Below are 25,371 nucleotides of genomic sequence, written 5' to 3' on the forward strand. Positions count from 1 at the left end.
GCTGCTTAATTAATATGAATCAGTGTCCAATTACAAGCTGGTGCTGTTAAATGCATGGGTCCTCAAGCCAACACGTGATTGGAAATGGTTTGCTTCGGCGAACTCTGGAAAACAGTGTTGAGTTACCAATGAAATGAGGATTTATTAGCTGAAGGAAAGACAAAGACAAAGCTCATTAAATTATGTTTCAAACTACAGGTAAGACAGTTATCAGCGTGATAACATGTACTACAGCAGTGGCAGATCTAGAAATTTTCAGAGGGGGTTTCAGGTTGAGGAAGTTTTCAATAACTGTTAGGGGTGGATCCAGACTTTACTTTTTGAAGGGGAGTTCCACTCTGGAATTGCAACATCAGCCTAGCTTTAAGTCGAAGACTAAAAAAAAAAGTTATTACCTGCTGTTGAACAACGTAGTGCTGATTTCAAAGGCAAAGTATGAAGTTTGGCCAGTAGAAAAGTCCTAATATAATGCACTGTGTGTAACTCTTGGTGATGTTATCAACCCATGTGATCGTGAATTGTCATCCACACGAATCGTAAATAGATTTGGGGCGCACTATTTTCAGAGGGGGTTTCAGCTGAAACCACTGCAACCCCCCTATATCCGCCACTTTACAGGCTTTATGTACATTTATAATAGCACTTACTTTCTTTCTCTTAGTTTTAGTCTAGCAATTAATACTGATAAACGATTATAGTACATAGCTACACTGCTTGTTGCTTTTGTTTTCTACCTGCAGAAGGTGTCATTATGAGGTTAGGAATAGTGTTGGTTATTGGAGGCTGGATTATGTGGGTACTGATTTGTTGACACTACAGTTGTGGTAGTTGTGGGTTGCCCCAGAGGAGGTTGGTCACGCATCATTCATCTGGTGATCTCAAAGGAAGGGTTGAACTAATTCAACCTTCACACCTCTTAATATTCTAAAGGTTGGATTGTATATCCATACCAGAGCGTCCCATTTGTATTACAAGCCTTCTCGGTACAATGCACTGCTTTCCTAGCTGCTAAACAAGCCTTAACTCATAGAACTATGCTTGGTTGCATAATTTCGCGTCATAGGATTATGACGCGTGACCAACCCCCTCTGGGGTTGCCCATAGAGAAAACCTGCCTCTGCAGAGTGTACATGTGTGACTGGATTTTGGGAAAACAGTTCAAATTGCACATTAGAAGAGAAGTTGTAGGTGACTAAAATGCAGGAAAACAGACTCGCAAACGAACTGGGAAAAACATACTCCAAACATCTATTTATCACAGTTACCCACTCCAAAACAAAATCAGACACTGCAGTGACAGTAAATCTCTGAACATCGTCTTGAAGCTTATTTAAGCTGATATTAATCGCTGCACTTAAAACTGCTCTTGAATTTCATTCTTTTAAGTGCATTCTTCATGCTGCATGGCTGTATAATGCTGTATACAAGCTAAGATACAAGATCCAAGACTTGTTGAAGAGATGCTGTTACTGATAGATTTGTGCTCAGGTTAATTGCTGCAATTAGTTTCCTGGCTGCTTCTCAGTGTAACAGGTGGCTCGTGATGGACAGGCTTCGAAGTAAACATGGATGAATTATAATTTTGTTGTAGTCAGCCTTGCCTGCTATGTAATGAAGTACATTGTGGTGTGACTTGAAGTGTTGTGACTTTGAAGCCTCTGTTAAACTGAGAAGCAGCTGCAAAATTAACCTGAACACAAATCTATCAGTAACAGCATCTCTTCAACAAGTCTTGTATCTTGCTTGTTTACAGCATTATACAGTTACAGGCCATGAAGAATGTGTTTTTAATTAGCAAAAAAAGAATGAAGTTCAAGAGCAGTTTTCAATGCAGTGCTTAATATTGCTTAAGCAAGCTTCGAGACGATGTGCAGACATTTATTTATTGACACAGCAGCATCGGATATTGTTTTGGAGTGGGTAACTGTGATAAATAGACCTTTAGGGTAATTTTTTTTCCTAGTCCATTTGTGAGTCCGTTTTCCAGTCAGTTCCGTGTTTTAGTCGCGTCCTTAGAACTTTGAGTTAAACGGCTTTAAAGAATTCTAGTCAGCATAACTTTCCAAGGATAGCAAGCATGCATATGAAATTTACACAAGAGATGCATCGATCTATATATACTCACATTTCCTGACTCCAGTCCACCTTAAACTATGGTGAATACCCAACAAACTAGTACTACTGTTGCTACTGCCAGTGGTGGGATGGTTTTGTATGAAGATAGCCAAGAACGAGTTGTTTCTATGATGTGTATATACACGTTTTCAAATGTACATCAGGTTAATACCAATGCCCGCTATTTAAAAAGTATCCGTGTGTTTGTTCTGCTATACAATACATCCATGTGTCAAAATTTATACAGTACGCTTTGGGCTGGGGGGGGGGGAAGGAGTTAGAAAAACTCTTTTTCTGCCTTTTCACAAACGTACAAAGAGTACTCTTTGTACGCTTGTGAAAAGGCTGAAAATTGTGGACTACCCCTAAGTGTTATTATGTGTCATATGGGGTATTTTGGGTAACTGTGTTCTTAAGGTCATTATTTCATATCCAAAGGTTATGGAAATATTTACGCAGAATCGAGAGTAATGCATTTACAAGTGTAACATGTTACATAATAAGATTACTTCTGCAGTAACAAGTAAAATACTGTAAGGTGTTATATGATGAAGTAGTGGGTAATCATACAGTACAGTAGTACTGTATTACCGTACTGTATATTAGGGATCATGGAGATTTGAGTTTTCCTAGCCAAAAAAGTAATTCACCCAAAAACCAGTTTCACAACTCCATCCTGGCACCTTGGCAGTATTGGTTGGGTTTAACCAAGCCCAAAGGTGCCTTCAGATCCTAAAGGCTTCCAATAAATTTCCAATAAATTGTTACAAAATTTTTTTTAAAAAAATTATTCAATGGAATTTTCTACAGATTAACTGCCTGCCTGATGCCTTAAGGCTATGGGCTTGATTTTTTCACTGTTCGACGTAACTTCGTCTCGAGACGTGCCTTTTGGCATACCGCAGTATGTACAATGCACACATCATGGACTTACCTTGTCCTCCTTTGCGTCCCATTTCTTTTGCTGACAGCCCGAGGTGTTGATTTGTGGTAGCGCAATGCATGGCTTCCCTACAGTACGTTTGTAAATGGGAATTGTCCATATTTTCCGTGGTGACTGGACTGATTGCAGAGACGATCCTAACAGTGTTCTTCGTTTGTAACGCTGTGTAACAGGCTGAAAATAGCTGAAAGCGAAGCGTAATGGCCGCTGCACTTTCAAGGCAGGATAGTTGGGGGTGTGTGAAGCGTATTTTCATGGTGACTGGATTGTTGCAGAAGCACTTCTGTTTTTCATCTGTAGCACTGTGTAACGGGCTAAAAATAGCTGAAAGCAAAGCGTAATGGCCACTGCACTTTCAAATTAGTGTTTGATAGCTGGGGCGCACGTTCAGACGAAAGCATTAATTCTGGTGCCATCCTTTCTTTTGATGTGGTATGCGTGAGTTCACCAGTCATAATAATGTTACAAAATAAAAAGTAAACAAACAAGTTTAAGGGACAATTAGGAATTTTAAGTTCGATTAGGGATCGTAGAAAAAAAGTAGGGAAAAGGTAGATTGCCTACACCTGTAGATATACTAGTGAACATTTAATCCCTAATTCAGTCTTGGTCTTGGGGTATAGACTGGATTAGGGATTAAAAGTTCACTAGTGTATCTGCAGGTGTAGGCGATCTTCCTTGTTTCCTTACTTTTTTTTCTATGATCCCTAATCGAGCTTAAAAATTCCTAATTTTGCCATTAATATATACAACATCCGAAATTGTAACGAATGTTACTTCTTTTTAAGGCGTATTGTTGTCAGCCTCATGATTGGTTGTAGTTTGGGCCCAGACAGCACTGGAGACGGAGTTGCAGGCATGAACAAAGAGTGATAGTGTATGGGGAGTGCCTTTGAGGCCAAAACACTATGTTTTTGTGGTTGAATTACACCAGAGAAACCCATGTCTTTCATACTGTATGTCACTTGTAGTTGTAGGCTAGTAGCTTGTATTTAGAAGACTTTATAGCTAGTAATGAATAAATGTAATATGTAATATATTAATTGTAGCCCTCAAAGTAACATGTAACTCGTTACTTTTTTGTTAATTCTTTTCTTTGAGTAATACATATGTGATGTAGCATGTTACATGGGCATAGGGTTAATGAGTTACATTTTTAGAGTGACGATCCCAACTCTCTTTATAGGTACTAGCACTTGAACATTCATAAACCAGGTGTACAGAAAAGTCACCCCGTGAACCAATTAAGGCACATGCCAAGTTTTTTTCTTTCTTTTTGCAGATTTTATACCACTTGTATTTAATGCTCACTATGTGTCAGATCATGTCCTAAATATCTTTCAAGTTACAATGTAAGTCAGAGTACAATATAACGGTCGGCCATCGGCCATTTTCCGACCAAGTGATGCTGTTGACCGATCAATGTAGCTGTTGGTTGGCCATTTGTGCCGATCAAATTTTTCACAACTGTAATTCTTTATTATTGTCTTTATAACATGTAATATTATAGTTATTATTATTGTCGTATCGTTACCTTTCCTTACCGAAGCTATTTAATCGCTGCGTGAAGTCTTGATCCCATCGAAGCATCAACTCAATGCTCATGCGTAAGCTAGAGCACTGCACCTTGTGTTTACCGCAATTATCGATTGTGGGTTACAGTCGATGTTGTGAAGAAGCCATCACTACACTGCTACATGAGTGGCGCTTTCCAGGAGTAATGTTTGCAAAGTGGAGGTATGATATTAAGTATAAGATGGCCATTTCGTGGTTAGAATGTGTAGAGAATGTACTGGCTGGAGAGAGTGGAATAAAAGTCAGGTGATAACAGTGTTCTGCACACAGCAAGTTCGAAAGTAAGTTTTGATCTATTCACAAGAGAAACTTTAGCAATAGCTAGTTGGATGGTTATAATTCAATCTGTGCTGACTCAACACCACTTGTAACAAAGCATTTAGCGCAGCTAAGTCTACAAACTGGCTGTACAATACATTGATTCATAGTTGTTTTTTTTGTAAAATATGCATGCAGCAATACAAATTTTGTATATGTATTACTAATAAACACAGTGTAAAATGCATGTGTATAAAGTTCAATGATATGTAGCTGAAAGTAGTCTCAGATGCAATCTTACAGTGATCCTTATTCAAAAATTTCCTGGGGGGGGGGGGCATGTCCCCAGACCCCCTAGAAGGCTTGTGCTTCTCACACCAGGATGTTACACCTCTATCTTATGGCCAATCAAATTTACTTTTGATTGGCCATTCTGTCAGAGCAATAATTTTTCCTTATATTGTACACTGTAAGTGCAGAAGTAAAAGGTGAACTATTATTTTTGTGTTGCAGTTTGTATCCATGCTATCATTTAGTAACAGTGAAACTGGTTTTCTGAAGTGATTTGACCAGTATCACTAGGTTTAAATTTAATTTCAGTATTATGTTAGTTGCTGACTGGGTTTAAATGCAGTGTTACACGCTAGTGGCTGTGAATTATATAAATATAATGAAATTACTTTAGCAGCTTAAACCATTGTCTTAGATAATGGTGTTACACATTTCTGACACGCCCAAACATCTGCTTTGTTTTGTCAATCTGTACACTATTTTGACTATCACACATTAATTATAAAACCTTGCCTTTTTTTTAGTCTATAGATAGTTTATGCTGAGCTTCTATTTAACCCTTAAACCTGCACATAATTCTTAGTAACAATGCACTGAAAATGCATACGCCGATAAATCGGCTTTTACACATGGCCTCAAACAAAACACTGTAGCTACACAATTTGTGCTGCTATATTTGTAATGTAATAAGGAATAATATGATACCAAGGGATTTACCCTTCGACAAATGTATGGGGCCAAAACTCGCCAAGAAACAACATGTATGCAATTAAAACACACATGCCAATACATACCTCCAGAAAATGGATCATAACTCCGTCCCAGTTCACTATATCGAGCTGAAATAAATGTTAGTAGATTCGCCACACATTGGAGAATCACGGCATATAAAGGTCATGTGAGTCAGACATTCATAAAAATGGCTTCCAGACCATGTGTTCATGAGGTAGGGGAAACAGACGTCAATCTTCAGCTCATCATAACAAGTGAGTGAGTGTTGTTACAATGGTTATTCATCGCTGTCTAAGTAGCCCAATGAATGTACTTCCAGTGATAGGTGGTTTTGGACTAATGTAATTAGACAAGCTTCATACACTGCTGTTTAGAAGCCATCACAAATTCATACATTAGTAATAATAGTGTGTATTTTGAGCTTTATTAAAAAAATGTCGATACATTGGTGCGTGCAGGTTTAAGGGTTAATGCATGCTCACCGCAAAATCCCCTCCAGCCAAACAATACTGTATAGTATATATACCCAAGGGGTGTGGCAGTACATTGATAGGTACATTACATGCACCTGGGGACTACTTCATGTTACAAGTCCCCATGTATTCATCTCGGGATTATGTAACAATATAACTAATTATGCTTGTTGCTAATGCCAGATGAGCTCGGATGACTACATCTGGATAGGTGGGGTAATATTGATAGGAGTATAAAGTAGTGTAATCCTTTTATATGGATCTCCTCCTAGACCATATGTGATCTTACCAGCAAACACCATTTATAAAACGAAATAGTATATGCATTTCATGATGGGAGAAAATTTATAATTTTTATACACACTGAAAGGTGATAGACTACCTGTTGTTATCAAAGACACTACAAGTGTATTCTGCTTAAGGATGGTGTTTGTAGTAGAGTACCCACTTGTTTTGAAGCCTGAATTCGTAGCAACTTTTGTCCAAGAACACATTCAAGACCACTACAATACATATACATATCTCTTCCATTTTAAGTTGATTGACTCACAGAATTCAGGGTATATTTGGAATCGAACTTTTTGAATACTAGGTACTGGCATATGTTTGAGCCCCGGTATTGGTGTTGAAAACCTCAATAAATGCAGTTATAAACATAAGCTACATAGCTACATACTTAAGTTGATCATATGTTGTTCACCTGTCCTGGGATACAGTATACGTTGCTGGTAGAGTTTTAGGTATGTGTATAGTAGGGTTAAAACTAAGTGGGTCAACACAAAATGTAAAGCCAAAGCAAAGTCTACAGCAAGGCAAATCTTCCTGAGATAGGATTAGTATCCCACAGGAGAACTGTCCGGGTCTAATGGAGAGAGGTCACAGAACCTGAATTTCCACAATGACCCCCAGCAGTTGACTGCTACAAGAACAGTTGGGAATTTGCTTCTCCAGTAACCCATTGATGTTACAGCTGGGTGAAAAGCAATGTTGACAAACACAAGCAACACACACAATTGGTTTGAAAACAATCCCCACACATGCATCCACAGCTGGTCTCAATCTGGCTGTGTGTGCTTAATAGAACATTAAAATCCATTGAATTTATAAGTCATGGTGTAAAGGGACAGTTTCAGTGTTATATTCTGTATGGAGTATTTGAGTGCTGGTAATATTTGTTCTGTAGGGTTTGCCAAGATGTCTGTCCCCTGACCTAATAAGGAGTATACTGTCTTCACAGATCACTATGCCCAGCTATGTGACACAATGGTGGATGTGTGTAACTTGTTACCATATTTTGTGGAAGAGAAAATGATCAAACCGGGCGATTTGGAAGAGATAAATGTTAAAGAAAGAACAAAGGATAAAGTAATGAAGCTATTACACTTCATTGATGGTCCCTTACAAGCTGGCTGCATAGAGTGCTTTTATACTTTGCTGAGAATAATGGAACAGCACGGTACAGTATCAACAGCTGAACTAGCCAGTGCAATGAGAGGCTGTATTAACGTTGGTCAGTCTGTTACTGGTGGTACTATAGGTCAGTTATATAATTTGTGGTAAATGCCTGTGTGTGTGTGGCTTGACTTTATAAAACCAAAGTTGTATAATAATTAAGCACAAGATGACTACCATGCATACACTGTAGGTGTACTTGGCTGATGATATTCACACTAACCATGCCTTACCCTTGTTAAATCGACTTAATTATAGGTTTTGGCAAATGAATTCGTCCTGTTGGCAATTGAATACTTTGATATTAGAATTCCTTGTAACAAGATTGGCAGCTGGACAAAACACGAAAACAAGATGTAGCAGCCACTACAAGACCTTGTTCCAGGTACAACTGTAGTAAACAACTCTTTATAAGGTGATAATTCTTCCCTACAACTTTACGCCATTTAGCAATGGGCGTGGTCGCTCGCCAACAAGCTAATTAACTTAACAGACAGCTATCAACTTTGCATACAACCAGCTTCAATTACCTTCTGGTGTCTCTCAAGCGTAACTCTCCATAGCAACAATAATTCACTTCGTGATGAGTGGTTCCTTTCTTGAAGACAATTATGACAGATTCTTGTGCCAATGCGACATTCATTTGCCAAAGTGACGGAATTCATTTGCCAAAGTGACGGAATTCATTTGCCAAAGTGATGATTTTTGCCAAAACCTGTAAGTCTAAACCTGCATAAATATTATGATATAAATTGATGTTTTTTTTACCCATACTCGCTTACGTATACACTATTCCACCTGTCTAAAGTACTGTAGCTGCAGTACCTGCCAAGCAACAAAGGTGACTACATGATGTCTAGGCATTGTACATATCTTGCTTAGCTTAAAAATACTCTGTGATGGAAGCACATTCACTGTGATACAGAGGCAATGATGCATGAATATGGGTATTGGCCACTTGCTCATGTACTGTACCGTATAGACTAAATATCTTGAGGGGTAAGGTTGAGTAATGTTACATAATTTAGCATTTTTGCGGATTTGCAAACACTCCCAAAAATGTATTGGATTATAATTATGAAGGTCTAAATATTTGAGGGTAAAATTTTTTGCTGGTAACTCGCAAAACAAACAAAAAAAATTATTTAAACCATATGGTAATAGCTAGCCCTGGATATTAGCAACACCTCAGCCTAGAATTATGATCATAAGAGCCGTCCTTAGTTAAAAGCCATGGCTTGTATATGAATGTGCTGATGAAAGTGTTGATAAGACACGTTTGCGGCAGAGACCAGGCAAGGGAGTTGTTTTAAGTCAGCAAAGAGCATTTTGAGAATAGTGAAGAAAAAATAAGGAAAGTCAGTTGTTCTTCATTAATCAACATAAATGCCACGGCATACCACTACAATACAAACCCGTCATAGCCGCTCTCAGATAGTAGCCACATCTACAAAGGTTTTCTGCTATGCATGACTATTACCCAATTAAATATGGTAGTCATAACAGTAGTCACTCACTTTTAAACAACAACTGGCTGCAGTTCTGTGGGCATGCGCCATTGGTTTCCTGAAATTGTTATCTGAAAAAAAGTGTGTTTCTTTGTACTGTATGTATGTATGTATGATACTGCTCAAACGTATTGTCATCTAGTAAGATTGCAAACGATTTAAAACCGCTAATTGAAGGGCATTGTACCCGTGAATATTCATCCTAAACAAAATGGATTAATACTCACGAGCAAAATGGATGCCACACTGTTTAATTAGCAAGTTTCTTAATCACTTGCACTCTCGCGAGACAACATTGTGTTTGAGTGGTACTGTGTATGTATGTTTGTCTTTTTGCACCCACAGAAGTTTAGCATCTGGATTAACCAATCTAGTGAGTGTATGGCACTGGCAACCATTCTTACAATTGTCCAACTCATGTGAACTTTGCAGGTCCTGATTTGGAAAATCTAATAGTGTTGATTGCATTGTGATACAGTGAACTGAAAAGGAGTTACTACAGCAGAACCTCAGTTTCTAAGCCCCTTGGGACCAGGGGTGGTCCATAAGTCTGAAAAGTTCATATTTCTAAAACTGTGTATAAATTTGACCCTAAAAGAACATTTAAAAAAATATTAATCTTATTCAACTACTCTAATAGAGCAGTCGTTTCCACAGTTCGGTTAATCGAGAATCCATATAACTGAGGTCCAGATAACTGAGGTTCCACTGTAATCATTTTTGATGGTGTGATGTTTAAATTGTGTACACTTTGCCATGGTAATTTCTTGTCATATTAGAAAATACTAGGTATCATTTCATAACGTGTGATGCCATGGTACAAATGGTGTGCTGTAAGGTTAACAATTTCAGTGTTTTGTTTGATATCCTGTGTAAAAGCTGATGTATTGATGTAATTATGCATTTAACCCTTAAACCTGCACCCGTTTTAAAAAACACAAGCACTGAAACACATTTTCAGTAACTGGATTTTATGCATATCTCTTAAACGAGCCCCCATAGTGCATCTGTACAACACCATTTGTTCACCATAAAATTTTGGTCTAAATGGTCCCATCCTGCGTTGCATTCAATGAGTCATGTTGTACCTTGAAAGTACAGTGGAACCTCTGTTATCCGTACCCCTTGGGACCAGGGGTGGTCCATAAGTCTGAAAAGTTCGTATCTCTGAAACTGTGTATAAATTAGTGCTGAAACGAATAACAATTTTTACTATTTGAATAGTTGTGAACAAAATGACCGAATATTCAATTAATCAATAAGCTTACTTCTATTGAATAAGTATTGAAACCTTTTGTTAGGGAACAAGGTAAAGCCTAAGAGCTATTTGTATCTTTTCTAAAAGAGAATTTTTACAGTATAGATACATCACTTCATTCACAATCTTAAGTTTCAAGGCTGGCTTTTCCATCTGAATACAGTGTACAAAGTGCTAACGATTACTTGAATAGTGTGTTAACAAATCGAATAGTGTCATGCAGACCGAATAGTCAAATAACCGAATAATCATTTATAAATAACATTAAAGAAAATTGTAAAAATATGGGTATTTTCAACTACCCTAATAGAACAGTCACTACTGTCCGATTAATCAAGAATCCGGATAACTGAGGTCCGGATAACTAAGGTTCCACTGTATGAAAGAGCTATGTATCTCTTTGTCTTTATTGTTCACATTAAGGTTAAGACAAATAGTTCAAAGCTTCATTCAGTTTCATAACATTCGGATGCTGCTTTACCCCACCAAAGCTTTGTTACCATGGTTACTAACAAGTTAAACCAGTTTTACAAATATTGTCACTCCTTGTGGAAGCTGCCGTTTACATATTTTTGGTGTAGTTATAGTTTAACACAATGGTTTACTGGAGGTATAGTAGTTTGTACTAGTGTTGCACTGATATGCATATTTTCACATTTACCGATACCAAGAGTATATGATAGTAACCAAGAGTATCGAACACGTGTATTACCCTGTAATTAATGATTGCGTAAAGTAACACGGATATTTTAATAATTGTTCGTTTATATTGCCATCAAGGGTTGCTGTATTTAGCCCGATTTGGCCACTAAACCAAGCAAAAACATAACATTAAAAGGAATTGGCTAATGTTACAGTTCTGGCACTGCCAAGCGGATCCCTGAAGACATGGCAAAACGCACATTTGTGCAACTGTCGTGTTAGTGAGCTGGGGTTATCTTGGGTTCTTACTACACTTTCCTTGTACAATAACTGTTGAATACTTGGTTGAATAACACGGAAAACTGGTGAACAAAGACCCATTGCCACGTACACATTTCAAATTACCATTTCAATAAACGAAAAATTACTGAAATATCTGTGTTACTTTATGCAAACGTAAATCACGAATCAATACACCATTCGATACTCTTGGTTTCTATTATATACTCTTGCTGATACCAATTTTTCACTCATTCCTGTAGCCAATATGCCGATATTTATCAATATTCTTCAATTCTATAGGTCAGGGGAGAAGGAGCAAAAATCATCTAAAGTTTATGTGTGTATATAACATTAATTACAATAATTTAATTACTTGCGTGGGTGGCTGATTCTACAATGTTTGATAACAGTGTGCCACTAACCCCTGTCATGGAAATGAAAGCCATGTAATAAAACACCTAAATCAGCTTCTCAAACGGAGTTTTGGTGGGATTCCAGACCCTTTGCAAATGGTGATTGGTTAATTGCGTGGGCAGCCAATAAATATACACTGCCTTGCAGCCACACTATTCACAGATAAACAAGCCTAAGTAGTTACAAACAGGTACAGCAAATAAATGTTTACCGCTTACCTCTGCATTCACTGCTTTCTTTTAATACTGTCACGTGTTTATTACTGTCGTTAATGATTGACTGTGGGTTTAGGTTATCGGCTAATAATTTCCTTTTCGTAGCCAATACCGACACTTGCAAAACCACTTTATATCGGTTGTTACTGATTATTCAACCGATTATTGGTGCAACACTAGTTTGTACTGCAGTGTACAACCTATTAACCATCAATTGTGTTCATTAATTGTTGACATGACATTTGTAGCAAAGCTTCAAAGTTTCGAAGCTTCGGTAACATTTTCCAAAGAAGCTTCGGAGGATGTATTTATACATTCATTCCAACCCTAGTTCACATACAGGGGCTGTATCAACTAATAAAATGCCAAACTACTTCGTCTAGTCAAAAATTTCGTGACTTAATTTTTTGTTCATTACAAGCTGGCAATTCAGCTGATGTATAGATAAGTATTATGTGATTGGTGTATACCGTTTGCTATTTTTCAATACTGCCCAGAACTAGTAGCGGGTACTGTAGGTTCGTTGTTGTATGTAAAAGTTTTATAGTGGACTGTCAAAGTTAAATAGCAAATTTAAGAATGAATCTGAAGGCATATGTAGCTAACAATCACAGCAACAGTGCATGGCATCCAAAAAAGAAGGTATTGTAACTGACTGCACTATAGACTGCTCTATTAGACTATAGGTTGGTTAACTTCAATAAGACGGCATGTATATTAGAGGTGTACCGATGTGGTTTTTTTGCATGTACCGATATCCGATATTGATGTCACCAAAAGAAGCCGATAACCGATAATTGATCCGATATTTGCATTATAGTTAAAAGTGTACATTTACCTACCCTATAACAACATGTACATGTATTCATTGCTATACTCTGCCTGTGGTGGTACAGAGCTTGGGTTTGTATTGTGCAATCCAGACAATTAGGCACCCACAAACATTTTTATGTATACTCCCATGAAGCCTTATACGGATATTTCTGCATTAATCTGCATTCTAATGGCTTGTGAGAAAGCTGGTACAGCAAGTTTCCTTGGTTATCCTGTGACCCTTATTTTATTACACGGTACTCTATAACTGCTTCATTTATAAAGACTGTGATAAGCTTTCCAGCAACAGACAGTAGAATCGCGTGTATTTATATGGCTTCTCGTAGCGTAGCGCTTGTTTCAAAGTGAATAATAAACCACTGGCACTAAAGAGCCACATGAATAATGTAGAAAACCAATGCACAATCCGTTTATGTACAAACTATTGCTAGTGTATAAATATCGGTAGCGATATCGGTCCTCCTGCTGTTCTGTACCGATACCGATATTGGTAAAAATTACCATATTGGTGGCCGATATTATAGCCGATCCGATTATCGGTACACCTCTAATGTATATACATGCAGTATGTGAACAAAGTTCCCATTTATGGAACAGTAATTTAGTTCTCATACAGCTACACAGGGATTGAGTATCAATTGTGTTATGTAAGTATCACATTTTGCCATACAAGGTTCACTGTTAGCTAAGAGAATATTATGTATGAATATATGTTAAGTTGATGGTTTTAACAGGTACCAGCTTGCAACAATGCAAACAGTATTTAATATCCTGCTATGAGAACAGAGAAATGGAACGTACCAGGTGGTCTAAATTTGGAGGACTTTCCGTCTATTTGGATGTTGCCATAATGAGGTCACCACGTTTGGAAGACAAGTTTCGTGAGGAACATGCCATGGGCCTTGTGGACAGAATGGAATATATTTTCATTAACAAAATTTTAACTGATGGATATCAGAAAATTTCACTGATTGAGGGAGATCCTGGAGCTGATAAAACTACATTGACCTCTAAAATCTGTAAAGAATGGGCTAGCAGTATAATACAGGTATTGTCAAATGATTTAGTGTTTTTGATCCCACTTCGTGATAGTTACTATCACAAAATAACGGGATTGAATGAACTGTTTGATAAACTCAACTGCCCTAAACTGTTAGAATATGCTCAACAGTACAATGGTAAAGGCTTAGTATTTATCCTAGATGGATGGGATGAGCTCCCTGACCACTTGCAGTCTCAGTCTTTCTTTCATGATATAAGAGTGCACTTACTTGTTCTACCATCATAGTAACCTCTCGTCCATCTTGTTCTGATTGCATAGCCAAAGCTGTAGATAATCGTTGTTATCAAATACTGGGGTTTACTCAAAACATGGTGGAATGTTGCATCAAAGAATATTTTAAAAGTAATCCGCAATCTGCCAAGTCTTTGTTTGATGTATTGAGAGGCCATGAAAACCTACGTCAACATTTTTACATCCCCATGACAGTAGTCATATTGTGTTTTGTGTATTGTAAAAGCAATTACCAACTGCCATCGAGTCTATCAAAACTCTATGAAAAGTTTGTTCTTCTGTGTATTCGCTCTAATATACCTGAATCTCAAAGAAAGCAATTTAAGACTCTGCAGAGTGTTCCTAGTAAATTAAGACCGGTTTTTAATCAGCTATGTGAATTAGCTCTGAAAAAATTAGTTGATAAAAAGCTGGTGTTTGATGAAGAAGAGCTGGAAGATCTTCCCATTGCAAAAACTGATCGGTTTGATGGATTTGGACTACTACACATTGAACATGTCACAGATGAGTTTGGTGATAGAGTTAAGTCTTACAGTTTTATTCATCGTGCAGTACAGGAACTTTTGGCAGCTATATTGATATTGGAATCTAAAACTGTAGAAGATGCAATAAACAAATACTTTTCAAAAACGTCTTACCTGAGCAATGTGTTCCCATTTATATTTGGGCTAATGCCCAAAGAAGACCTGAAACCTATTGTTGAAAGAGTAAAAGAGATTTATATCCAGTCAAATGGATATGCAGTGCTTCTCAACAGAATATTATATTGCTTATTTGAGGCTCAAGATGAATTGCTTTGCAGTGAGTTTGGTAAAGTATTCAACATTACAAATCATCTTGTTTTAATGCCATATACACTGTTAGACTATCACTATGCATTTTACTTCTTGTCTACTTGTAAACTTGTACAACTGCATGTAACGTGTCCATCTCTGTTAACTGACATTCATGTTGAGGTAATGGCTAAATACTTAAGCAAGTCTTGTGCTGAAATGGTATCATTTAGCCCCTACATATCTCTTCAGCTAACAGGAGTTGTCACCATGTGCAAAATTCTGTCATCTCAACATAATATGTTAGGGTTGAATCTTAATTCAAAATTTGGAACAGTTCATGTTCCTGGTTGCATTGAAGTGTTGTGTGACAGTATCTGCAAACATCATCTTCACATCACCACCCTAAAATTACCATCTGCTAAATTACATGAAAGAGATCTTGACAGCCTTGGTTGTGCAATTGCAGACTTAAAATCACTTGAATTGTTGGACATGCGCACATTTTCTTTTAGTGACGGGACAAGTTTGAAATCCTCTAAAATATTTTGTGATGCATTGTGCAATACTAAATGCTTGAAGATTTACACATTTGGTAGATGCTGGTTTTCAGTAGATGACATTGATTTGTTTAGTGATATTTTAAGTCAGAACAAGAGCATAAAACAAGTAGATGCTTTTGATGTTGATGATGCTAATGTGGTAACTTCCATTTTACAAGGACTATCATCTAACCAATCCATTACATCATTCAGTGTGTGGCCAGGTCCTTTAGATACCTCTCATATGTTAGGACAGAGTTTAGGGAAATGTCTTGCGTCAAACCAAACCTTAACTGTCATTGATTTTACCAGTTTTGGTTTTTATGAGCCTATGGAAAATTTACAGTGGTCATCAGAGCATGTGTGCTGTATCTGTACTGGTCTACAATCCAACAACAGTTTAGTGACACTGGACATTTCTGGTGGCTACATAGATAAGACTGCCAGTGATGCTGTTTGTGTCATGTTGTCAATAAACATATCATTGAAACATCTCTTTCTTAATCCAGTCCACTTGGAAAAGGTAGGAGCTGTTGCAATCTTCAACAGTTGTATCAATAACACTACACTGGAATTGTTGACGTTGGTTTGGTTACCAGGAGGGGAGTTAGCTCGTGCACCATGGCGTGCACCATGGTCATCATCTCACCCATCTGAGTTAAAATTGCAGTTTGATAAAGAGCCAATGTGGTCTACAGAAAGCATTTTTCCATTTGCAGAGGACAGTGAAATTATCACCATATTAGACCAAGTGCAAAGGTGTCGCCAAGACAAAAAGAAACCTCCAATAACAATTTTATGGTAAGTATATTGATGTCTGCCATCAGTGTATAATTGATATTTTCTTTGTATATAGGAAGTACATTAAATTTCTAGAAGCCAAGTTTAACATTTTAAAAGCAATAAGAGTTTACTAAGTACTAAAGGTATTTATATCAGAGTATACGTACATGATGTAATAGTGTGCAATGTATACACCTTTTGTTGTTACCATATTATAAATCATTGACATTTGAGGAGATTTTTAATGGATGATATACTATCTAGCTAAGTTCACAGGTGAAGTATGCTGTATTTCCATAATGTGCCAAAGTGGTTGTTACTACAAACTAAACTAACACTAAACTGATTTCTCCGGACTTTGCTACGTATATATATATATATACAATTAAAAGAATTGCAAGTGGAAGTTATGGAGACCATATACGTATTTGATCTGGTAGGGCTGTACTATCTTTGCAAAACTGTAGGTGCACTAGCAACAGTTTTGTATTGCAACTTTAATTCTTCGTTAACTGAATTTACATTTACCAGTTCAACTCAGAAGATTGGCATATCCTGTGTCAGTGGCAGATACAGGGGGTTTCAATGGTTTCAGTTGAAACTCCCTCTGAAAATAGTGCACACACCCCAAATTTATTTACAATTGTGTGGGTGATAAATCACCAGGACCTATACATAGTGTATTATATTGAACTGGCCAAGCTCTTCACACTTTTGTCTTTGACATCACTGAAAATGTCACTACGGCGTTTAAGCGTGTTAAGTGCCTCTAAAAATGATATATTGTTTTAATGAGTACAAGTGCTGTTTGCTTCAAAACTTTCTGGGAAGGCTTGGAGATTGGTAAGATTCAACTGTGAAACAATGTTGTGGAATGATTTTTACTGATTCATTGCTAGCTAGTTTAAGCTATATAGATCTATGTAGCTATAGGCCATTGAGCTAAGTTAACATTCACCCCAGCTGGACAATATATACACTTCTCAGTCTTTGATCACAATTTTCTGAACCTGAAACTCCCTCTGGATCCACCACTGTGTGTCCAAAGGGGATAATATATTCCAGGACCTACAAGGGGTCACATTGAAAAGATCTGAAGAAGTAGGTTTTTGCAAAACTGTTAGTACTAAACACAGAGACTGTTTTATTGGAGTAACGGACTGTTATTATTTTGTTGTGATCTAAAACCTCTGATATGGCACCATGCAGACTTCGATTCTTTAATGTAGACAAGCCACTGAACTGAAGGTAAGTTGCTAGTATATGGTATGTCCTTGTTTATCCTAACCTCAGTTACCCAAACACCTTGAGCACCAAGTGATTGTTCAATTAGAGTTGTGAATATGGTGTGTGTTCTATTAGAGTAGTACACCCCTGTAGAAACTTAGTGGGCTTTACTAATCACTTATCTGGAGTTACTATATGTGTATGCGGCAGACCTTAACTCAATTCTTAAGGTGCCAAGGCCAAACGTCCTCATCTATTCACAATTGTAAGGATGCAGAGTCAAATTGTATAGACGTGAGCTAGGGGAGTACTTTACACTGCTGGAATTGAAATGGGTAATTTCTATTGTGCTGCCTTCATGCATACTATGATTGAAGGTTATGAGGCTAAATACAACCACATAGCTGAAATGTATCACCAGACTGGTCATTACAGCGGCTGGTGATAGTACACAAAGGGGATTGAGCCTGTAGATAGCATCACATGCTCAGTATAGTTAATAGTTTGGCACCAATGCACACGTGTTTATGCCAGTTAACTCACCCACAGCTGGAGTGGTTAACCTGTAACCTTATTTGGTGTTGTGTGCTTTTTTTCCAGCAATTGTAGTTTCGAGCTTCGCTACAACACCTATAGCTAGTTATTACAAGCTGCCAAGGTATCTTCAGAACCCAGTGAATTTAGTTAATAGATATTTTACATCCCCCTATGTTTGTGAAACACCGCAGGCAGAGTTACTTACTACCCATAATGGCTTTGATGTCATAGAGATCTATAATCTGACACTGCTTACTGTACTGATAAGACTTTTTCTATAATATTACCACCGTATCGTACAAGCTCTATGTTCTCACCCTCCAGTGCCTAACTGGTAATGTAGATAAACACATTAACATTTTCCTATACTTATGGTTCTGTCCAAACTGTAGCCATGGTGTTTGATTGTAAAGGTTCTTGCATTGCAGGGTGAAAGTAGCTGTGAACAGGCAACTTATGTTATTTTTTGGTAATAGCATATACTCTATTATCAGCAGCATATCAGTGTTGCTTGTGATTAAAACTAACTTGATCCCCCAGTTTGTGTATGTATGTCAGGTTGCAAGGAACTGAACATGTTATAATGAGCAACACCCAAAGCTTTTCTATGTAATGATGCAAAATGTATACAGTATATAGGTGTATGTGAACTGTGTTAATGAAACATGTTTATAATAAGACAGTGATTGTCCATTAAAAACCTGGGTGAAAAAAGTTGTGAAAACAAAAGGTGGCAGCCAGCCACTGGTGATTCTAAACCTGACCTACAGGGGAGGCCAAGTAGGGAACAGCATGACTATTGTTATGTGGTTGTAATATAATGTAGAGTTCTGGGGGTGCAACTCCCAGAAGCTGCAGAGGAAGTGGCATAGGTCAATCCTAGGGTTGGGATAATGTAGTATCTCCTAGCAACCAAGGGACAGTTATTGTTAGCACAACAAATATGTGCACATCAGCATTTACATATATGGTACCTCTATTTCTTTGTGAAGAAACATTAATACCTGATAAAGATCATCATGCCATTATAAAGGTTGGGTTTTACAGCACAATGCATCTTTGCAGTATTGTTGGATTCTTCCTCTGAAACGATCAAAACACTCTAATAGAGTAGTCACTTGCTATAAAATACTCTAATAGAGCAGTCAAAAAAATATTTTGCTACCTGTCCCACCAGAGACCCACAATGTTGGCCTGTGAATTGGTGGACTATAGCTGTCATAGATTAGATATATAGACTATCTAACTCATCAACATTGAAAATTAGCTACTCCCTTGAAACCATAAAATTCAAACCATTATAGCATTAATTAAAAGGATTCTTATTAATTGACACTGCCTGCATATAGATGTGGGAAGTTGTACCTGCAACCTCAGGAAAATGTCACATGATGGGAATGTGGTATGTGTAGGTGCATGGCTCCAATGAGGAGACTAAGGACTATATGAACAGTCCTGGCGACTCCTCTTGCAACCACTTTAGCTAAAAAACATACCAGTGCAGCATGCATACTCCCATCATATGACTTCTCATCTGGAAGCAGTAGGTGCAGTTTTCAAAGCCTATGCTAGGCACTGTCAGTTAACCAGAGTACTTTGTGAATCTCAGTTTTCAGATCATTGTTTTTATTATTAACCATCAAATTATGATGAACAAGGTGTATACAAAATAAAAGTAAGTGGATCCTCGGACAACATGCGACCGCACAAGTGACCGGTAATTGGGTCAGCACGTGGGCATGGCAAGGAAAAGAAAGACTATTTACACACACACATACAGAAAAATTAATTACACACACAAAAATTAATTACAAAACAGATAGTCCGGGTTGACAGTCCATTCCTTAGAGCTTTGACCAAAGAATATCTGCTGAGAAGCAGATATTGAGGTTCTGGCCATCTCATTTAAAAGTTCTCTAATACTATAGCATAATAATATGGTTTCAAAGGAGTAGCTAACTTTCAATGTTGATGACTTTACTAAGTCTATATACCTCAGTTACAGGCCATCAATGTGGGATAGTTAGCAAAAATATTTTTGACTGCTCTATTAGAGTATATTAATGTAGGCGACTGCTCTATTAGAGTGTCTCGATCGTTTTATTATTATTATTATTATTACTAGGACCGCGTCACATACAACCAAGTACATACACCAACGTGACAGCCCCCCGGTGAGGCTATTAGGTGGTGAATGCATTATCCCCAAATCAACTCAATATGTCACAGTAGTGACAGATATAACACAATAGTGGCATCGTAACTAAAGGCCACCAGTAGCTAAGTGCCAGTACATCATTGGTGTGGTATAAATGGCATAGTGATGCGTACAAAGTATATGTATACAAAACATACAGGAGAGAACTATACATTATTGCAGTATTGTATGCAGCAATACATTATAGGCAACATCACCATGCAGATAAAAATTATTAGCCAATATACAGCAATGCATATCAACATCAACTAGAGCTAAGTAAGGTTCATCACGGCAGTGATGTAGCAATGGCACAGTGATGGGTGACACACTATAGTTATGCATACACAACTTTCAGGAGATAGCTACACAATGCTGTAGGCGTATGCAAGCCAGATGAACCAGATAAAGGAAGACAGCCAAGCCACTAGAGCCTAGTAGCTACGCCAGGTGAAGGCAAAAAAGATTAAGCACGTATTAAGCCTGACACCAACACAAAGAAAGTTCGCTATGCCAGCTGCACAAGACAAAATTGTTTACTTGTATTTTATATGTAACTGTAAGCTTATTGTAAAGAGCGTGGCATATGTCAGTTTAATGTTTTCTTGTATTGTTTATTTACGTGAATGAATCCACTGGCAGCTGGCATGGAGACTTGAGATGTTACAAACATAAAAACTTACTTGTAATCTTCTTGTTTACACAAGTGGCTTCTGGCTCTCCTGCACGGGCATCACTAATCTTCTTCGCGCAATATGTAAGTAATTAAGCAAGGGTGTGGTACTGGGCGTTATATAGAATTACACGTATGGTAAAGTCATCAGCACAAACAGGAGCGACGATTATACGTTTGTGCCTTCATTCACAGGCGAATCTATCCCCGGTTAGTTCATGTCTCTAGGCCTCGTAGTTTTCTCAAACATTAATTATTTATTTATGACGTCATTTTAACCGCGTTTCGTATTATTCTTAGTACTTGGTTGTATAATTATTGTTTACTGAGCAGTCAGCCCTGCTGGTGTGCTCAGGAATCACATAAACAAATACATTAGGTACAATAATATGATTGGAGTCTAGCTGTAAATAGGTCAGTATCTGCAATTTCAATTGTATCAGTTGGTAGTATGTTCCACTCATTTATTGCTCTTGAGAAATAGCTGAGGTAGGTAAAATATAGTGAAGATGGTGGTATTGTCTTGTTGGTCGTGTTTTTGGTAAGTAATAATGAGGAATTTGGAGTGATAACTGTTGGTAGTGTATCTTATGCAATATTTGTAACCTAGATAATTTCCGACGAATTTGTAATGTAGGCCATTTCAGCTGATCCAACATTAGAGAAACTGAACTGAATCTGCCATAGTCATTCAACACCCAGCGTGCTGCTCTTCGTTGTACTTTCTCTAACTCTGAAATATCTCCAACGTGGTAGGGATCCCAGACAGCAGATGCATACTCTAGTTGTGGTCTCACCATTGTTAGGTAAGCTGATTCTTTAACTTGTTTTTGAACATTTGTTTAGATTGCGTTTTAAGAAATTGAGTGTTCTAGATGCTTTATTGACAACATTTGATATGTGAGATGACCAAGACAGTGATTTATGAATTAAGACTCCTAGGTACATATGTTGATCAGATATATCTAGTATGTGACTGTGAAGTGTGTAGTCGTGAGTGGTGATAAGGATCTCGTGCAACGTATAACTGTACATTTACTAATATTGAACTTAAGTTGCCAAGTATCGGCCCATTCTGACAATTTATTTAAATCTTCTTGAAGTCTGTTGATGTCTTCTACACTATTGATAACTCTATAAAGCAAGCAATCATCAACGAACAGGCGGAGTGGTGAGTTGATGTCTTTAGTTATGTCATTTATATACAATAGGAACATTAGAGGTCCAAGAACTGTGCCTTGTGGTACCCTAGACATTACCGACACTGGACTAGAGGATTCACTATTTAAAACAACACACTGAGTACGTTGGGTAAGCCAAGTTTGGATCCAGTTATAAGTACTGCCATTAATTCCATAATATCTTAGTTTGGTCAACCAAATTGATGATAATTTGGTTGAGCACGAAATTTTGTATTGTGATATTGGGGTTTTGCCACATATTTATTAAGCATGTAAAAAGGTGAAACCGCTCTATAGTGGTATATAATGGATGTTCTGGAAATAAATATAGTAATATGTACAAGGAATTAGTACTAAGGTTTTATTATCTAATTTTTAAGGCTCTTGGCCTGCACAGGGTTGCTTCCCAAACTACAAAAAGAAAACACTTACACAAACAACTACAGATACATGCATCTAAAGACAGTAATAATGGCAGTCAAATACAAGGTGACAATACAGAGCCTGATAAATGAAGGTACAGGGGAGAGATAGAACATTGATGGAAATATAGTTCCAAAGGAACTTGTAATGGTTGACCTCGTGGAAAGTGGATGGCTTCTAGTGGAAAGTGAATGGAATTTGGTAATGATAAAGTTGATTGTAGCTAAATCATATAGCAAGCATAATGACGTTTGAGTTGCAAGGCTTGGCAATACAAGTAGCTGGTCCTCCTTCTGATAGATGGGTTCCAAGTGACTGCCACATACCCATCTACAATAGCAACACGGTACTGCATGCACTTCACTCCATGCTCCTCATTAATAATGTTATACACTTCTTCTGTTTTATAAGTGGCACTTTGCTGGAACCTAGGTGGTATCATGCAGGGTTGGCCTTAAGGGTAGGAAGTTATCTAGGATAGGCAGCTGACTAGGAGTAAGGGGGCCACCAAAGCTCTAAAACTAGGACTCCAGTTTTCAAATGCAAATTCAGTATAATAGTTGGTTCTTACGTAGAAGAGAGAATCACAATATGCAAATAGAATCACTAATGAGCAATAAGCAGTAATTATACTGGAATGCATTGGTGGTTGCACATGATATTCATTGCACTGTGCACTAGGATGCAGCCAATACATTAGGAATGCATCAACTATCACTTAAGCTTTTCACTATGGGCAGCATGTGATTGAATTGATTAAAACAAATTCACACAGGTGTACATGTGGCAGTTATTCACTTAATGTGATGATGGGTGCTTATTATAAATAGTCATTCCATGTCAAATCACTGAGAAATTGTAGGGTCACTTCTCGGATATTGACGAAACTTGGTGTGTTTGTAGTATCTATGGCACTCATCACCCATAGCAATTTTTAACCTCATACACCACATAGTTTCTGATTTATGATCACAAATATTTTGAATATTTCATGAAAACTTGGTCCGTCTTGAGTTACAAAATCAACTGTAGCTCACCACTGTGTTAATGTTTTAAAATAAACTTTTCAGCAATTAAAGACTGTTAATTGATCTTTCAAGTAACTCATAAACTATGGGATATCAATTTAATTAAGGTTCAACAAGGCTTTATTAAAAACTTTACTCCTTAATATTTCAAAAAGTGCTGCTTCAATTTCTTTGATTTTTTAGTAAATAATAATTAGGCTATGGTCTATTGTTGGTAGTGGTGGGGCCACAATGGGCTCAAGAGATACAAGTACACAAAAAATTTGGAATTTTCAACTAGAGTAGGGACCATAGCACATTGATAAAAAGCATAGGCGGCGGAAAGGGGGGGGGGGGGGGGCTAGGGGGCTAAAACCCCCCCTCGGTCTGCTGAGGGGGGGCTTAGCCCCCCCTCAGAATGATATCACACCGAAATTATCTTTCTTGGAGTGGGGCTGAAAACCGTGATAAAGATCGAGATACTCTAATAGAGCAGTCACTCTAATAAAGTAGTCAGTGTGTAGCGAGCTATGTAAGGATTTTTATGTAGTTTATCAGCTAGAAATGGTAGCTGGTGAGGTGGAAAGCTCTTGTCAGTTGGTTGTGACCTTTTTTTTTTTTTTTTTTTGGTCTCACCTTACCAAACTATAGAAATAAGTCTGGGTCAGCTCAGCGGAGCCCCCCCTCATATCAACTACTTCCTCCGCCGCTGATAAAAAGTACTGAAACAAGTTGGAGTAGTCCATGATATTAAATCACAGTAAAACAATAAGAAGTGTTATATCCCTACTGTGTATTTCCATTACAGTATCTTGAGCACGTAGGGATATAACACTTTTTATTATTTTACTGTGATTTAATGACTACTCCAACTTGTTTCAGTACTTTTTATCAATGTGCTATGGTCCCTACTCTAGTTGAAAATTCCAAATTTTTTCGTGTACTTGTTTATTAACTTTTTTTGTAAATAATTTTATTATGACTAGTGAACCCACGCATACCACATCTGAAATGGCACCGCACGCTCCAGCTATATCAATTATTGTCTGAAAAGTGAAGTATCCATTACCCTTCATTGTCAGCTATGTTCAACCTGTAGAACTGTTCGAAAAGTACCTCTACAATCCACGAATACCAAAAGAAAGAAATAGTGAATTATATCAATTATCGTCTGAAAAGGTATCCATTATGCTTCGCTGTTGGCTATGTTCAACCCATTACACAGCAATATGAATCAAGAACTGTTTGAAAAGCATCTCTGCAATCATAATAGCCATCAAGGCCGGAGGAGACGGTCTGGTTGGTCAGGCCTGAGCCAGATCAATAATCTGGAGCTGGACCAACTCGAACTATATTACTTTCATGCAATCTCTGGATGATATTTACACATACATTTCAGATGTTATTAAAAATGCATGGCACGAGCAGTTAGCTATAGTTTCTCAACCTTACTAGAGCACAAAACTACACATACAGTACTTCCAATTACCTTACAGTACAGCATAGCATTTGTATCGTTTTGTGCAGAAATGATTGTGGGTCCTATGTATCACGTGTGCTGACAGTTGCATTTATCACATGTACGGCAGGTGCCTTTTTTGATTCTAAACCAGCACACTTATATTACAATTCAATCTTCATAATAATCATTAGCATTTCTTGGCTTGGCTTCTTTTACTGGGCGAAGGGCTGGCAGTGACAAACTAGGTGCCTCATTCTGCGGCAAAAAGCTGTACACCCAC

General features: G+C 37.6%; 1 protein-coding gene across 2 annotated transcripts in view; it reads left to right on the forward strand.

Moving 5' to 3' along the window:
- Window positions 1–25,371, forward strand: part of LOC136257368 (NACHT, LRR and PYD domains-containing protein 4C-like) — a 76,184-nt gene that overhangs the window by 1,603 nt on the left and 49,210 nt on the right. Inside the window, exons 2-4 of one of the 2 annotated variants that reach the window (XM_066050538.1) lie at window positions 7,571–7,924; window positions 13,727–16,402; window positions 16,458–16,620. The exons of the other annotated variant lie outside the window; for it this stretch is intronic. Of the exons in view, the coding sequence (XP_065906610.1) occupies window positions 14,364–16,402; window positions 16,458–16,518 (2,100 nt within the window). The 5' untranslated portion in view covers window positions 7,571–7,924; window positions 13,727–14,363 and the 3' untranslated portion in view covers window positions 16,519–16,620. Of the gene's footprint in view, window positions 1–7,570; window positions 7,925–13,726; window positions 16,403–16,457; window positions 16,621–25,371 lie in introns of those variants that run through there. 2 annotated transcript variants of the gene reach the window in all.

Source organism: Dysidea avara, chromosome 6 (assembly GCF_963678975.1).
Source record: "Dysidea avara chromosome 6, odDysAvar1.4, whole genome shotgun sequence".
In the NCBI taxonomy this organism is placed as follows: Eukaryota; Metazoa; Porifera; class Demospongiae; order Dictyoceratida; family Dysideidae; genus Dysidea; species Dysidea avara.